The sequence below is a fragment of the Vipera ursinii genome (assembly GCF_947247035.1).
Source record: "Vipera ursinii genome assembly, chromosome: 2".
NCBI lineage: Eukaryota > Metazoa > Chordata > Lepidosauria > Squamata > Viperidae > Vipera > Vipera ursinii.
The window spans coordinates 292,206,060-292,223,782 of record NC_139513.1 but is presented as its reverse complement, the minus strand read 5'-3'; the positions used below and the strand labels follow the sequence as shown (position 1 = coordinate 292,223,782).

The 17,723-nt window shown below is 46.5% G+C and overlaps 1 protein-coding gene across 1 annotated transcript in view; it reads right to left on the bottom strand.

The window, feature by feature from the left end:
• Positions 1-11,155, bottom strand: part of LOC310635662 (ribonuclease inhibitor-like) — an 80,012-nt gene extending 68,857 nt beyond the window's left edge. Inside the window, 5 exon segments of the mRNA XM_083354859.1 lie at positions 2,106-2,221; positions 5,326-5,496; positions 8,695-8,865; positions 9,142-9,312; positions 10,928-11,155. Coding sequence (XP_083210985.1) covers positions 2,106-2,221; positions 5,326-5,496; positions 8,695-8,865; positions 9,142-9,312; positions 10,928-11,109 — 811 coding nt within the window. The 5' untranslated portion in view covers positions 11,110-11,155.
• Positions 11,156-17,723: the final 6,568 nt, after the last annotated feature.

Sequence of the window (17,723 nt, the reverse complement as noted above, 5' to 3'; positions counted from 1 at the left end):
GAAGACAGTATATTAATAAATATTAATAAAGGAGAATATTTGTAGCTCAGAGTTGAAGTGTAGGGTCCTTGGTGCTCTCCAAGCTTGGTTGTTTTCTTGCAGACATTTCAGGACCCAACTAGGTAACATAATCAGTGCTAGAAGGGAGGAGGAGGAGGAGGAGGAATGTGGGGTCTTTGGTACTCTCTGAAATGGGTTGTTTTCTTGCAGACATTTCAGGACCCAACTAGGTAACATCATCAGTGCTAGAAGGGAGGAGGAGGAGGAGGAGTCTTTGGTGCTCTCTGAAGTGGGTTGTTTTCTTGCAGATGTTTCATGACCCAACTAGTTAACATCATCAGTCCTAGTAGTCCTAGTCTGGGTTATGAAACATCTGCAAGAAAACAACCAAGCTCAGAGAATACTGTCTCCTCAGAAACTAAATTGCAAAGACAATATAAGGTTGCACATACTCTTCAACTAGTTTAGGTGATAATTGAGAGCCAGGCTGAAATTGATTAAATCAAGCAAATAATAGAAACTTCCCTGAGCATATAGATGTGGCATTCCAGAATCAGCACATAGACACCTGCCAAAGAAAAGATCTACACACTCAGCAAAATAAGATAAGGCCATCCCTACTGGAACTGCATGTCCACCAAATTAAACATTACAAAGGGCATATTCGCGCACACCTCACAATGGACCATCTTTCTTATAAGTATTACCAGCCTGTATATCCAAAATTGTAGCTACTCCAAGGGCTGTTTGTATGCTCTTGAAAACAGAACAATAGAATTGGAAAGGACCTTGGGGGTCTTCTAGTCCAATCCTCTACTCAAGCAGGAAACCCTATACCAGTGGTGGCGAACCTATGGCACGGTTGCCAGAGGAGGCACTCGGAGCTCTGTCTGTGAGCATGCGCACCTCACTCTTTGGCTAAGTTTTTGCAGGAAAAAGCCATTTCTCAAGCCCCTTCCTAGCCAAAACAAGCCTCTGGAGCAAGCACACTGTTTTTAGCTTTGAATTATATCAAATCTGATACTAGAAACAGATTAACAAATGACCTGAGTGCTGCATGTGTTGCTCTCAAACTTACAAAGTATAAGCCAAGGTTAGACAAATTATCAGCATGCATACAACAGCAAAAATCACATTAATTGTTCAAAAGCATGCCAAAGGCAAACTTTTACCTTTCAGTAAAAAGTTGTTTGAATCGAAAGCTTTGTTATTGTGTTTTTTCTTTTAAGACAAAAGATGTTAATGTATGAGTTGTTTTTTCATAAACGAAAACCTCAGTATTCGGATTAAATTGCCGTGTTGGCACTTTGCGATAAATAAGTGGGTTTTGGGTTGCAGTTTGGGCACTCGTCTCTAAAAGTTTCGCCATCACTGCCCTATACTATTCAGGACAAATGGCTGCCCAATCTTTTCTTGAAAACCTCCAGTGGTGGAGTAACCAGAACTTCTGGAGGCAAGTCGTTCCACTGATTAATTGTTCTCACTGTCAAGAAATTCCTCTTTAGTTCTAGGTTGAATCTCTCCTTGATTGGTTTCCATCCCTTGGTTTTGTGTTGCCTTCTGGTGCGTTGGGGAATAGGTTGAACCCCTCATCTTTGTGGCAACCTCTCAAACACTGGAATACTGCTATCATGTTGCTCCAGGTCCTTCTTTTCATTAAACTAGGCATACCCAATTCCCGCAACTTTTTCTTCATATGTTTTAACTCCAGTCCTCCAGTCATCTTTGTTGAATATACTACTTCTTCTTCAAGCTGTGACTCCGGTGTCATTCTTATGCAAATCCTGGCTCAAACCGGAGCAGGATATTCTTCTGACATGCTAGTTGGGGATTATGGAAGGGATGGATCCCTGAAGGGGATCCCAGTTGAAAAGATCTTCCACATGGCCAAGTCCCACTTGCTCTAAGTCCAGAGGGCTACCATAAGCCTCATAGCCAGGCATGTGAATCAGATGTATGACTGCGATGCAACATGTAATGCAAAAGCTGAGCTGAGCTGAGCTGGCCTTTGAAGGTTTCCAGATCTACTACCCATCGCGCCAACCTTCCAATCCTTGAGGGGCCCAAGGAAAGCAGGTGTGAACTCCACCTTTACTCTTCATCACCTGGGAAGCGGGGAAAATCCGGAGGATAGTAGGAAGTCAGAACTAAGCCAGGATTCTTCTCACAAACTACCTTCAATTTCCACTTCGTGTTTTGGTTTAACGATTTCATGGTAAGTCTGGAAGGAGGAGAAACAAAGCTGCCTATGGTACTAAAGTTGTGATTGCTGATCAAGATGTTTTGGTTCTAAAAGAAATTCCTCCAAAGATTTTAAGGAGAAGGAAGGATTTTACATTTTTAGTGCAAGAGCTCAAGCAACGAGATATAAGGTTCAGATGGGAGATCCCAGTTGGGTTGATGGTGATGTATGAAGGTAAAAGGCACCGTTTGGCCACTGTGATGCAGGCGCGTGATTTTTACAATAATGTTTTAAAAGCAACCCCTCTATCACTTCTGGAAGCTGCAAAGGGATCTGGAGAAGGAGAACACCAAGAGGCTGAAGATGGACAGACAGAGGAGAATGGTGCTGGAGGAGATCAAGCTATAACCTCTTTGGATGATTCTGGAGAGCAGAGGGAGACGTGTGCTGCTTTAAAACGATCAAAGAAAAATAAAAGAAAAATGTACTTACAGCCAAGCAGTGGGAGGAGTACGGCCTAAAAAAGATAGTCCTATTTAAGCAGTGCTTCAAGAGCTTTGGGATGATATGCATGGCAATTAAATTTTTAACTTGGAATGTTAATGGACTAAATTCATCACAGAAGAGGAAGAAAGTTTTTCAATATTAATGATCAATAACAAGCTGACTTTTTTAGTTTACTTTATACGAAGTTTGCCCAGTTGGATTATAAAATTTTTTATTTTTATGAGTGATTGGAATGGTGTTTTGGATGTACAGATGGACAAGGTTGGAGCTTTTAAGCGTGTCCCAAGTTATGTTAGACTGCCTAAATCCTTTTTTGAAATGAAGGATGACTTGGAACTGTGAGATATTTGGCGTGAAAGACATTTGCAAGAAACGGATTATACTTTTTTTTTCTGATAGATATCAATTTTTTTTTTCAGGATCCATTTTATTTTGTTGATTAATGACTTTTTTTTAAGGATGAATGTAAACAGCGGATAAAGGGTTTTTTTTTTAAATTATTATGAATAAGGGCACCTCTATGGACATGGTTTGGGATGCTAGCAAGGCCTATATGAGAGGGGTGTTGATATATATGAATAATAAATTTAGTTGTGCTGTGGAAGCTAGGAGGAAAGAATTGGAGAATGAATTAAAGGAAAAAGAAAAGGCTTTGATTTTGAATCCAGAGGATGTGAAGTTTAAGGAGGCTATTAAACTGTTAAGAGGAATGGTTTGAGTATATCTAGAATAAATATGGGACAAATGGATTGAGTATATCCAGAACAAATATGGGACTAAAAAGTTTTATGTAGTATTTGAATAAGTCTTCCCTTCTTTTTTCTTTTTCTTTTTTCTTATTTTATATATTTTATATTAATAGTGTTTGTAGTTATCCTATATGAGCTAGAGAGTGATAGATTTTAGAATTTACGGTTGTTAGCATATGGTTGTATATGATTCTTTTTTTTTGTTTTTTATACCTTGTACTTAGCTCTGGGAAGTCGGGGGGGGGGGGAGGGGGGGAGGGGAAAGGAGGGAGGGATAGGGGAGGGGTAGGGGGGATTGTTAAGAATAAAATGTATGATAAAACTTTTCAATAAAAAAAAAGAACACCAATTGGCTTGCAAATCTCTGCTCATCAGCAGCTCTGCAGGGAGTTGAGGGTCAAGCTAGTCTCCAAAGCACCTGAAGGCAGGACAAGAAGCAACGGAATGAAACGAATCAAGGAGAAAAACATCTTGGAACTAAGAAGTTTCCTGACAGGGAGGACAATTAATCAGTGGAACTACTTGCCTCCAGAAGTTGTGAGTGCTCCATCACTCGAGGTTTTCAAAAAGAGATTGGACAGCCATTTGTCTGGAAAGGTATAGGGCTTATTCCTGAGGAGAGGGTTAGACTAGAAGAGCTCCAAGGTCCCTTCCAACTCTGTTAGTCTGTTAGTCTGTTTCTGTTCTGTTATTCTGTCACTCTGTTGCTCATCTTCCTTCCTCTGTCCTGACCACTTTCTACAGGGGGAACGATCGAGAGCATCCTTTCATGCAGCATCACAGTCTGGTTTGGAAGCCTCACTGCTTCAGACAGGAAGGCGGTGCAGAGAGTGGTGAGGATGGCCGAAAAGATCATTGGCAGTTCCCTCCCTCCCATCCAGGACATAGCACAGAAGCGTTGTTTGAGCACGGCCCGTAAGATTATCTGGGACACTACTCATCCTCTTCGCGACCTGTTTTCCTTGTTACCTTCTAGGAGGAGACTTTGTGGTATCCGCAGCAGAACATCCAGATTCAGCCATAGTTTCATTCCGTACAGCATTAACCTTGTGAACTCTCAAGCTTCCTCCTTCTGTTATATATTCAAGATGGACAGTATTTCATATTTTATTGTTCTGTATATTTATTTTTTATTTTAATTTCATTTATATCCCACCCTTCTCCGAAGACTCAGGGCGGCTTACAAGCTTAGCAGTATGTAGGGGTGTAGGTCTATACATATGTTGTATATAGTATGGTTTAGGTGTGTGTCATGTATGTGTTTGACTTTGAGAGCGGGCAACTAAATTTCATTTTTAATGTGTGCCGTTATGCCCACAGTAAAAAAAATGACAATAAAGGTTATCTTATCTATTCTGCTGAGAGATATGTTGAAAGAGGTCAGCCTTTTGAGCAAATTATGGCATAAATTCATGAGCCACATGGCCTTGTTTTGGAAGCTGATATGGGTGTTGCCCACCAGCCAGGTGGTTGGGAGACCTCTTGACAAAACATTATGCAGAGATTAAATCATCTTTATTTTTCATAGCAGCTTTTGGCAGACTGGAAAATTCAACGAATCTGGGCTGGAAGATGACAGTCAACTTAAGATGGCAAGGATGTCACCTCTGTTCCCACTCAAAGCTCAAAGGACTTTATTTTGGTCATTGACCAAGATCCACTCAAAAAAAGAAAATAAAAGAAAGACAAGCTAAATGTACCATTCCCAATGATAACAGAGTTGGAAGGGACCTTGGGAGCCCCTTCCAGCTCTATTATTTTTTTATAATTATTTATTATTTATCATATGGATAGCAATATTCCAATATTTGAGGGGCCGCTACAAAGACGAGGTGTGTGTTTGTGTCAAACTATTTTCACAGGTCCCTGGACAAACTGTACACTTACGTCAACTTTTGAAGCTTGCAGCGCCTTTGTATCAACTTCTGGCATAGCTGCCTGATTCCTTTATCTCCCAGGCTGTTATCGCCCAGGTTCAGCTCCAAGAGGGTCTGGCTGGTCTCCAAAACAGAGGCCAGGTTTTCACAGGCAAGGGCTGTCATGCCACAGGAGTGTAAACTGCAAGAGAAGAAAGACAAGGACACCTGTGACCCCATCATGCTTGGGAGATCAGAAAAGCCTTGCTCGCTACAGATAGTCCTTGACTTACAACAGCTCATTTAGTGACCGTTCAAAGTTACAACGGCACTGAAAACAGTCACTTAGGACCGTTTTTTTCACACTTAAGACCATTGCAACATCCCCATGGTCATGTGAACAAAATACGGATGCTTGGCAACCGGTTCATACTTAGGACAATTGCAATGTCTGGGGTCGTGATCCCCTTTTGTGACCTTTTGACAAGCAAAGTCCATGGGGAAGCAAGATTCGCTTAACCACCATGTTCCTAACTTAACAACTGCAATGATTCGCTTAACATATAATGCAAGAGAAGTCATCAAATCAGGCAAAATTCACTTAACAAATGTCTCACTTAGCAACAGAAATTTTGTTGTCATAAGTCGTGGACTGCCTGTTCTGGTTCTCAACCTACAAACATTTGTTTAGCGACGGTCCCAAGTTAGGATGGTGCTGAATGGATGGTGGTTAGGAGTGGCCCTCAGAGTTCCAGCCATTCCAGAAACCCAGATTGTGATCTTAGTCAAGCTATTCTCCAAAGCACCTGAAGGCAGGACAAGGAGCAACAGATGGAAACTTATCAAGGAGAGAAGCAGCCTGGAACTAAAGAGAAATATCATGACAGAAGAATTAACCAGTGGAATGGCTTGCCACCAGAAGTTGTGGTTGCTCCATCACTGGAGGTTTTCAAGAAGAGATTGGATAACCATGTTGTTTAAAATGTAAATTATCACAGCCTTTTTCTCATTTTCTTCTTGTGATAACACGGGAGCACAAATATCTGACAGTGGTTTGTTCAAAGAATTGTGGTGTAATATATAACATGAAACAACAACATTCAGGGAGCATACAGAATACAAGATAGTTATCCAGGGGTGGACAACCTTGGCTTTTTTATGACTCATGGACTTCAACTCCCAGAATTCCTGAGCCAGCTATGCTGAGGGGAAAGGGAAAGGTTTCCAAGCTGAGCCATGCTGGCTCAGGAATTCTGGGAGTTGAAGTCCACGAGTCATAAAAGAGCCAAGGTGGCCTAACTCCTGTTATATACAAACCGCTCAAGATTCCAACTGCAATTCTCCTCAGACACTGTCTCTTAAAGGGATACTATCCCCAAATACTCTGCTGACTCATTCTCTATATAACACTTCTGCTGGTCAGCTGCTAAATTATAATTACCTTGACAAGCCACTTGTCGGAAATGGTATAGAGCAGGGGTGTCAGACTCACCACATCACACAATGTGTCACGACGTATCGTGATCTTTTTTCCATTGCTGATAGTGGGGTGGGCGCGGTTTCTGTATGATGAAACCGGCCCGCGGGCTGGCAGTTTGACACCCCTGGTATAGAGTTTCCTGCCTCAACAGGGGTTGGACTAGAAGACCTCCAAGGTCCCTTCCAAGTCTGTTATGAATTAATCAGTGGAAGGGCTTGCCTTCAGAAGTTATGGTGCTCCATCACTCGAAGCTTTCAAGAAGAGACTGGACAGTCATTTGTCTGGAATGGTATAAGATCTCCTGCTTGAGCAGTGGGTTGGAGTAGAAGACCTCCAAGGTCCCTTCCAACTCTGTTATTCTGCTGAGTGCTCTGGCAATCAGCTTGTATTTATGGCTGGTTACCAAACACACCGTGATCGCATGATCGTTTTTTTTGCCACTTTCCCCACTGCAAAAACAAAGAAGGGAATTGCTGGTGATATCTGAGGGCAAGGGTGCCTGTTTGGGTGTTTTCCTACTTCTGACTCATGCAAAGGTCTGCAAGAAGCACAACTGTGACATTCACACAACCAGCTACATGCTCTGTAGGATGGTTATTATAAGTCTAGTTGAGACAGCAGCGAAGGACCAAGGATGAAGGCATTGCCAGAGGGCGTGTGCAGGATGCAAATATTGTAAGCTGCCCAGAGTCATCTTGGACAGTGAGATGGGCAGCATATAAATTTGATTAAAAATAGTTATTTAGTTTTGCTTCTCACCTTTATTAATTTTACAAATAAGGCAGTGAGCATATGCAACATACCTTCCTCCTCCTATTTTCCCAAAGTCATCCAGCTGGCTCTTGTGCCCAAGGCAGGACTAGAACTCGCCATCTCCTGGTGGCTGGTCTAAAGTTACCCAGCTGCCTGTCATGCTTAAGGTGGGCTAGAAGTCTCAATCTCCTGCTGATTGGCCCAAAATCACCCAACCGGCTTTCATGGGTGTGGGAAGTAAGCCCCCCACAGAAGGAAATATTCAAAGGGCAGAAAAAATATATTTCCTCAAAGGATCTTAAAGAGGCAGAAAAGAATGCCCAGTTTTTCTCTTAATAGCCTCAAGTCTCCCTCCCCCAAGCAGAAACCAGCTCTGTAGAAATGCAGGTGTAAGCCATTCAGGAAGGTTGGAGCTAGAAGATTAAGAAGACACCTAAAATCTACATACCCCACCCAAACTCTAAGACAGGACATAATAGGATCAACTCACAGAGGCCAAAGGGACACAGGTCAAAATACATGACACAGGAAATGCAAAGCCTCAAAACAGGAACAGGAAACAACTCCAAACAAAAGGCTCCAGAGGGTATAAAAACCCACTCCCTACATGTGCTCACCCCTTTTTCTCTTTTCTGCCAGAGCCATCTTCCTGTCTGGCTCTCCTCTTCAATAAACTGCAACCTTCTTTCTAAAGCAGTCGCCATGTTGTTTATTCCCGGCTTGGACTGAACCACGTTGAAGACTTTTCCTTCAACATGGATAAGGTGGGACTAGAACTCACTGTCTCCTGGCGATTGGCCCAAAGTCACCCAGTGACTTTGCCATTTGCTCAGGGGATCCAACCAGGAGGCAAATCTTCCCCCAACCTTTTAATCTTCTAATAAATTTCTTTTCATTTTCAGAATTATAATTCAGGATGCTTTTTTTTCTTTTCATTTCCGTTTCTGCTCTGGAATGAACCTTTTCCTTCTGAAACAAGCTTGAGAAATTTCCTGGGAGAAGAATGTCCTGGTCACTTCCCTACTCCCTCTGCTACTCTTGGTGGTGGCTGAAGGAGAAATTGGGGGTGGGGTGTAAACTGGCCTCCCCGTGCCCAGCTGCCAACCGGCTCCAAACGCTGTGGGGAAAACCAGGGGCTCTGATCAGGAAATCCCTCACCCCACTTACATGAGTCTCTGCAGCCCAGAAGAGGGGTGCTTTAGCCCTTGGCACAGCAGCTTTGCTCCCCCATCACCCAGGGGGTTCGCCCCCAGATTGAGCTCCAGAAGAGAATGTCTGGATTCCAGGACCTGTGAAAGGAGCTGGCAGATGGCGGCCGTGAGGTTGCAGGAGTACAGCCTGTAGGAGACAGAGAATGGGGGGGGGGAATTTGTACCGGGGTTATAGAATCATAGAATCCTAGGGCTTGAAGGGATCCTGGAGGTCTACTCCACCCTTTGCCCAAGTCCTTGTACCAGGGGTCTTCAAACTTGGCCCTTTTATGACTTGTGGACTTCAACTCCCAGAATTCCTGAGCCAGCATGCCTGGCTGAGGAATTCTGGGAGTTGAAGTCCACAAGTCACAAAAGGGCCAAGTTTGAAGACCCCTGCTTTATACCATCCCAGGCTGCTCACCTGAGACTTTGAAGTTGGCAGGTGGGCTGAAGAAGCCATTCACACAAGTAGGAGACCCCTGCCTCCTCCAGGGGATTCTCACCCAAGTCCAGACTGGTCAGCCTTGTGTTGGTCATTGCGATGGTTGTCAAGTCTTTGCAGGCAGTGGGGGAGAGGCCACAGTGGTTCAACCTGTGGAAATCAGGAGGCACATAAACATAATTATTGAGGAAATTGGTAGATACACAATCTGCAGGCAGAACTAGAAGCAACAGATGGAAACTAATCAAGGAGAGAAGATAGTTAGAACTAAGGATAAACTTCCTAACAGTGAGTACAGTTAACCAGCGGAATGACTTACCACTAGAACAGTGATGGCGAACCTTTTAGAGACTGAGTGCCCAAACTGCAACCCAAAGCCCATTTATGTTATTGTCGGGTGCCGAGTGGGCGTGGCCCATTGGATGGGCGTGGCCCATTGGATGGGCGTGGCCCATTGGATGGGCGTGGCCCATTGGATGGGCGTGGCTGTGGTGGTAAAGGCAGACTGGGTGGGACTAAAAAGTTCAATCAATTCCAACTTTGCAAGATCTTTTTTTTCCCCGCAAGAAGTTGAAATTGATTGATTGATTGACTGAACCTTTTTTTTTGCACACGGCAGCAGAGGTCTAAAGCGAAAAGGTTTTATAAAACCCAGCTGAAGGCCTAGGACTAGGGCGATGGCATGCGTGCCCACAGAGAGGGCTCTGCGTGCCAGCTGTGGCACGCGTGCCATAGGTTCGCCACCACAGCACTAGAAGTTGTGCATGCTCAATCAACGGAGGTTTTAAAAAAGAAATTGGTCAACCATTTATCTGAAATGGTAGGGTCTCCTGCCTGAGCAGGGGGTTGGACTAGAAGATCTCCAAGTTCCCTTCCAGCCCTGTGATTCTGAGTGTAGCCTTGCCTTCAAAGAAGAGGAGGGGTCACCCTATTCTCCAAAGCACCAAAAGACAAGAAGCAACAGATGGAAACTAATCAAGGAGAGAAGCAACCCAGAATTAAGAAGAAATTTCCTGAGAGAACAATCAACCAGTGGAGCAGCTTGCCTTCAGAAGTTGTGGGTGCTCCAACACTGGAGGATTTTAAGGAGAGAGTGGACAGCCATTTGTCTGAAATGGTACGGGGTCTCCTGTTTTAGCAGGGGGTTGGACTAGAAGACCTTCAAGGTCCCTTCCAACTCAGTTATTCTTTTATTCTCTCATACGTCATACTCTATCACCCACAGGATCAATATTTCTTAATTTGAAGATGGGTAAACTTCGATTCCCAGAATTCCCCAGCCAGCCATAAGAAATTCTGGGAGTTGGCTGGCTGAGGAATGCTGGCTGGAGAATTCTGGGAGTTGGAAATCCATCCATCTTCAAGTGCACAAAGTTGAACAACACTACACCAGATATTTTTACAGGGTTTTTGTGGTATAATACTGAGAGTTCTCAACATACAACAGTTCATTTAGTGACCATTCAAAGTTACAACAGCGCTGAAAAACGTGACTTATGACCATTCTTCATAGTTGCAACCTTTGTTGCATCCTCGATCATGTGATCAAAATTCAGATGCTTGGCAGTTGGTTCATACCTATGACCAGTGCTATGTTGTGTGATCCCTTTTGCCACCTTCTGAAAAGCAGTGGGGAAACCAGATTCACTTAACAACCGAGTTGTAAGTGAAGAACTATCTGTATTGATTGGGATCCTGGACAATCAAATGTTAAGTTTTGAACCCATTGCCAACTCAACTATTCCTTGGGTCTCTTTCTACTTACTGGATCTCTGAAGATTTCAAGAATCCTGGTAAAAGTTGTTGGAATCTTTGAGGTCCAAACTCATAGCCAGAGAGCTGAACTGAATTCAAAGTCTCAGCAGCTGACAGGCAAAATGATAAAGCTTCAAAGTCCAGCTTGGTCAAAAGTTGTGTTCTGAGATCCATATTGTGGATATGTTTCATTGTTCTCTGGGAAAGACGGTGTCCTTCATTTCATAAATATAATGACACAATTCCAGCAGATCCTCCTGTCTTCTAAAGGAGTGAGCCTTGGCTTCTTGATCCACCCACCTTAGCAATTCTGGACAAACCTTAGTGGTGGATATCTTGAAGTACCACGATTTTTGAAGGACACTCATCCTTTCCACATTGGACAAGCCATAGAGAAAATGGATCAACATGAGGTATCTGTTGCTGTTCTTCTTATCACCAAATATCTCACTCAAGTCTTGGTAAGGTGTTCTGGTGGTCTCTTCAGTGTCCAGCAAGTAGAACAAGGCAGCAAGGAACTCCTGAAAACTCAAGTGGGTGAACCTGTACAAGGTTCCCACCTGAACATCTTGGAGGAAAACTTTCTTATTTGCAGAAGGAGAGTCTGAAGTCAAGTAATCCAAGCCACGTTCCTTTAGCTCTTCTTCACGGAAGACCATTGTTCCGCGGATCATCCCATCTTTTGCTAGACAGCACAGGTCTTCCAGGTGACTTTGCCTGGAAAAGGCACCCAAGAAACTCAGGAGGAGATGCAGGTGAATTTCGGTGAGTGTTGCAGTTTCTGTGATACCTTGAAGAAGTTCTGTCTGTGGGTTTTGTTGAAAAATGGAGCCAATGACCCAACAGGTTGCAGGGAGAAAGCACAGACTGAAAAGAGTTTCATTTCTTTGAACCAGTTCAAAGATCTGGTTGGCTTGTTCCATGTTTTGAAAGAAGCGATGAAAATATTCTTTCCTGTGCACAGGAGGAAAACCCAACACCTCCACCAAGAGTGGTGATCTCAGATACTTCAACATTGAGCGTACACCCATGGGCCTCGTGGTCACCAGGAGGTGACACTTCGGAAAGATCTTTTTCTTGAGCAGACCCATCAACAACTTCACCACCTCTTGCTTTTGATGGGGATCCTTGTCCAGCCCATCAATTGGGACATGAGAGAGCTTCAGGTCCTCCAAACCATCAACAATGAGGAGGTTGTCTTGGTTGGCCAAAACATCCTCCATGGATACCATTCCTGAAGGACAATTGTTGAGGATCATCTCCGTTGCACTCATAAACTTGGTGCCACAGCGGAGTGCATCGCAAGAGATATAAAAGGCGTAATCAAACTTGGTCTGCCATAGTTTATCTGATGCCCAGTCCAACATGAACTTCCACGTGGCTGTGGTTTTTCCTACCCCAGAAGGTCCAAGCAACAAAAGAGTTTTGGAGTTTTCTCCTTCAGGATCTGGATGAAATAAACTCTCCAGATCAACGTTCGGGCCACCTTCTAGATGGGTCTTCATCTCCCAGTACTTTCTCTGCACAGCCATAATCTCATGACCTGTTTGGGGCAGATCTGGTCTCCTCTTCAGAAGATCTACATAGGTCTCTTGCAGGGTCACTCTTGGATTGGGGTGTGGGCCCAGTTGAGGAAGATTTTGAAAAACCTGTTGGATGTGCCTCTTATATTTCTTCTTGCGATCTAAAGAAACACATCAAAAGAAAGCATTTGTAGTTCAGTGGCAGAAATAAAAGAGGTTCCCCTCATTTTACAACAGTTCATTTAGTGACCATTGAAGTTATAACGGCACTGGGAACCATGACTTATGACCATTTTCCACACTTTCACAACCATTGCAGCATCCCCATGGTCATGTGATCAAAATTCAGATGCTTGGCAGCTGATTCATAAGTACTGTCCCAGGGTCAGGTGATCCCCTTTTGTGACTTTCTGACAACTGTGTCACTAACTTAACAACCAAAATAATTCATTTTAACAACTGTGGCAAGGAGGGTTGTAAAATGGGGCAAAACTCACTTGACAAATGTCTCACTTAACAACAGAGGTGTTGGACTCAGTTGGCTGTAAGTCGAGGACTACCTGTACTTTCTAAGCTAAGGTCCAAATTGTTTCGACAGGGGGTGGGCAAAGGGAAAACCAGGTCAGATAATCTGGGTAGTTGGTTTGTTTAAAAGAGACTTGTAAGTCCAATCTCGGAAAAACACAGCTAGTCCTCAACTTACGACCATTTGTTTAGCGACTGTTCGAATTTACAAGGGCACTGAAAAAAGTGGTTTATGACCATTTTTGACATGACCACTGTAGCAGCCCCAGGGTTATGATGGTGTCCCGGGGTCATGTGATCCCCTTTTGCGAAGTTAATGGGGAAGCAGTGTTGGCTAGGGAATTCTGGGAGTTGAAGTTCAAACATCTTCAGGTTGCCAAGTTTGAGAACATTGGCCCATGCTGGCTCAGAAATAAATCTATTTTTTTAATTTGTTAGCTTACCGTGGTGGCCTTTTGATGCTCGACTTTATTGCATGTGTAAGGCATCGAGAGATCCCAGATTGCAGGGAATGGGAAAGCAATTTTAAAAATGCTTTTTTACGTGGTTGGGTCTTGGAGTTAGGATTTGCTATTTTTCAATTGCATGTACCACTGCAAGCGGGATCAACTCGAACTCACTACCTCCCACGACCTGGGAAAACAACTCTGAAGCTTATTTCCAGGGGAAAGGCTCTCCTAATCTTGAGCTTCCACAGTTTTCTGGTCCACCTCAACCCAGAAAACCCCGCAAATAAATTCTAGTCTTCAACCTACGACCACAATTGAGCCCAACATTTCTGATAACAGTCGTTAAGTGAGTTTTGCCCCTTTTTACGACCTCTCTTGCCACGGTTGTTAAGCGAATCACTGCAGCTGTTAAGCTAGTAACACAATTCTTAAGTGAATCTGGCTTCCCCATTCTTTGCTGGTCTGATGGGGATCACATGACCCCGGGACACCGCAGCCGTCATAAGTACGAGTCAGTCGCCAAGCGTCTGTATTTTGATCCCGTGAGCGCGGGGATGCTGCAACGGTCATAAGCGTGAAACTGGTCATAAGTCACTTTCTTCAGTGCTGTTGTGACTGAATGGTCACTAAACGAATGATTGTTACGTCAGGGACTAGCTATATTTCCAGTACAACTGCACAGATTTTCTACTAAGCTGCTCCAGCAGATCTCACAAAAGACACATACAGAAAGACACACACACACACACACACAGAGTGGCACTTGTGGCATCCACCAAGGATAGTTCAGCCCCTCCCCCATCGCACGACAACCATATGGGGTACATTTGAGCGCTCTCAGGGTAGGAAATGACGGGAGCCGGGACTCTTGCTTTGCCCGCCTCACCCAGAATGCAACCTGTAACTTTAAGGAAACAAAAGAGGTGTCTGTGTTTGTGTGTGTGTGTGTGTGTGTGTGAGAGAGAGAGAGAGAGAGAGAGAGAGAGAGAGAGAGAGAGAGATGTAGGAGGATTGCTTGTGGACTAGTAACTTCAAAAGGAGTTCTAGAAAAGCCTAAAGCCTCAAAAGGCCCCTTTGCCATCTCTGTGATACCTGCAAGTCTTCTACATGTGTGAAGTACTGCCAGGGGACTCCTTCTAGGATGCGATTTGGGGCAGAATTTCCGAAATGTTCCCGGGGCAGGCGGGGCCCCTTGGCGCCGGGATCAGAAGGGCTGTGCCACCCCTACCTCGCTTCCTTCTCCCAGCCTCAGGCCAGCGAGGGATGGGAGACCACGAGGAAATCCCAGCTGGAAGCATTGTGGAAGAAGCCGCTGACCCCCTCCCCTCTCCAAAGGGTCCCGAGGAAACAACCCGGGTTGGGGGGGGGGGTGTCCCGAAATCCCAGAGTGGATCTAGGCGCAAAGAGGAACCGCCCCCCTTTTCTTCCTTCCTTCCTTTTTTTTAACAGCTGAGAAACTTGGGACAACTTTGAGCCCCGATTCGCTTTCCGGCCCGAAGCGAAGCGTCCCGGCCCGGCTCGACCTTGCAGGAGGCACACCCCGAGGTCCAGAAGTCGTGCCCCGCCAGGGCACCGGGACCCTCCCGCAGTCGCGACTGCAATGCGAGCCCCACTCCACGCCGAGGCTTCCCAGCCAGCACCTTTTCCCCCTCCCCCGCCCCCGGGAAGGGGCCGAGCGAGCCTCCAGCAGCAGGGATAGTCTATCTGCGAGGCTCCCCCCCCCGGGAAAGAGCGCCGCTTCGGGGCTCGGCAGCTGCGGGTTCCGGCCGAGAAAGGGCCCGATCCTCCGCCCCGCGCCCTCTGCACTGGCTCAGAGGCACGCTCGCCACTCTCCGCGTCCCCGCCCCGCCTACTTACGGGAGCCACCGGCCGCCGACTCGGGAAGCCGCCGCCGCCGCCGCCGCCTCGGCTCGCCTGGCCAGGCTGGGCCGGGTCTGGGGCGCCGCCGCTGATCCCCGCCCCTGCGTGCCATTGGCTGCGGGCGGGCCCGGGGAGCGCTGATTGGCCGCCCGCGCCGGCTCCCCCTCTCTGCACGTGAGCCGCCGCTGGTCGTGTGAACGCGCCTGGGAAGCCGCCCCGCGCCGGGGATGCGATCGCAGGCCAGCCTTCCGACCCAGGCCGGCCCGAGCCGGAGGATGCGTAGCGTAGCGGTGTCCGCTTCGCTGCTCGTGTCCCCCGGGAGCTGGCTTTGCAGGGCAGGGTGTTTTGGAGCATGTGCAGAGCTCTGGCGGGCCCGGAGGAGGAGGGAGGGGGGTGGAGGAGGAGAACTATGGGTGCTCTCTGAGCTGGGTTGCAGACGTTTCATGGCCCAACTAGGTAACATCATCAAGGTCAGAAGGGAGTGGGGTTTGCTGAGGAGGAGGAAGAGGAGAAGAGGAGGAGGAAGAGAGGGGGAGGAGGAGAAGAAGAAGGAGAAGAGGAGGAGGAGGAGAAGAAGAAGAGGAGGAGAAGAGATGGAGCATCCAGGACTCTTGGCCCATTTGCCTGCGAAGGGGCCCAGCTGTGGAACATGGGTTGCCTTTGCCTAGCCCTGCAAAGAGGCCACTTGGCCCTGGAGGTCCCCCTTGAGCGAAGCCCCCCCCGTGGAACCCGCTCAGCCCTCTGGGGATCCCCTGTAAGGCCGAGCGGCCATCTTGACTTCTTTGACCACAGGAGGGAGGGGAAGGGCGTGCCTTGGGACAAGGGACAAAGTTGGCTGGAGCAGGAAGGCCCGGTTGGGTCGAGCAAGCCAGTTCTGAAAGAGGCTCATCCGGTTACAGAACTGACCCCTTGTCTGGGTCTGGGCCGGACCTTGAACCCCGGACTGCCGATGGCTGTAGCCTTCACCCGGCACTCAGGCTAAGCCCTGACGTGGGTAGGAGGGCAAGGGAGATGGCTGCTGGGTGAAGAAGTCGGGGGGGGGGGGGGGCGGAGCGATGCCAGGTGTTCCCTGCGGGGTCCAGCTGAAGATGGCTGACCTTTGTCTCTGGAGGGAGATGCCAAAAGGCAGCCAGGAGCTGTTTGCCCGGTTGAGTGCCAGGGCTGGGGTCATGCCAGGAGGAGCAGCATGGAAGGTGCCAGGTAGTGCCTGATAAAAGTGGGTGCCAGAAAAGATACTGCCCCCCCCTCCTCCCTCCTTCCTAGCACTGGTGTTATCTCAATGGGATATGAAATGTCTGCAAGGAAACAGCCAAGCTCGGTGCTAAGGATCTTCCCTTTCCCAGTGGAACAGCCGCCCTTCAGAAATTGTGGGTGCTCCATCACTGGAGGAGTTTAAGAAGAGAGTGGACAGCTATTTGAAATGATATACGTTCTCCTACTTGAGCAAGGGGGCTGGACTAGAAGACCTCCGAGGTCCCTTTTAGATTCCATTCCATTTCCTTCCTTCCTTCCTATCTCCTTTCCCTTCTTTCTTTTTCTCTTTCTTTTTCTTTCTTTCTTTCTTTCCTCCCTCCCTCCCTCTTTCCTTTTTCTTTCTTTCTTTCTCTTTCTTTCTTTTCCTTCCTCCCTCCCTTCCTTCCTCTTTCCTTTCTTTCTTTCTTTTCCTTCCTCCCTCCCTCCTTTCTTTCTCTTTCTTTCTTTCTTTCTTTCTTTCTTTCTTTCTTTCTTTCTTTCTCTTTTCCCTCCCTCCCTCCCTCCTTTCTTTCTTTCTTTTCCTTCCTCCCTCCCTTCCTCCTTTCTTTCTTTTCCTCCCTCCCTTCCTTCCTCCCTCCCTTCCTTCCTTCCTCCCTTCCTTCCTCCCTCCCTCCCTTCCTTCCTTCCTCCCTCCCTTCCTTCCTTCCGAGCAGATGAGGGTCCCAGACCACAGAGCCAGCGAGGAGAGCGACTCTCTCTGACTCCCACTATTCTTTATAGCAAGATTCTGGAAATGTTGGAAGTGTCTGATTCTCAGTCTCTCAGAAGGGTGTTGGTGTCAGACAAGCAGCCTTCGGGACAGGGGGTGTCGTCTGTCTGCAGGAAGGGAGTCAGAAAGTCAAGATGGTCAAGGAGGAACCAACCTGGAACTAAGGAGAAATTTCCTGGCAGTGAGAACAAATTATCAGGGAAACGACTTGCCTTCAGATTTCGTGGGTGCTCCACCGCTGGAGGTTTTTAAGAAGAAATTAGACAACCCTTTGTCTGAAATGGCATAGAGTCTCCTCCTCAAGCAGGGGGCTGGACTAGAGGACCTCCAAGGTCCCTTCCAACTCTGTTATTCGGTTTTCCTGATGTGAATACATCATTAAATAAAATGGCATTTGCCCTCTTTCCCAAGGTAAAGGTAAAGGTAAAGGTTCCCCCACACATGCGTGCTAGTCGTTTCTGACTCTAGGGGCCGGTGCTAATCTCC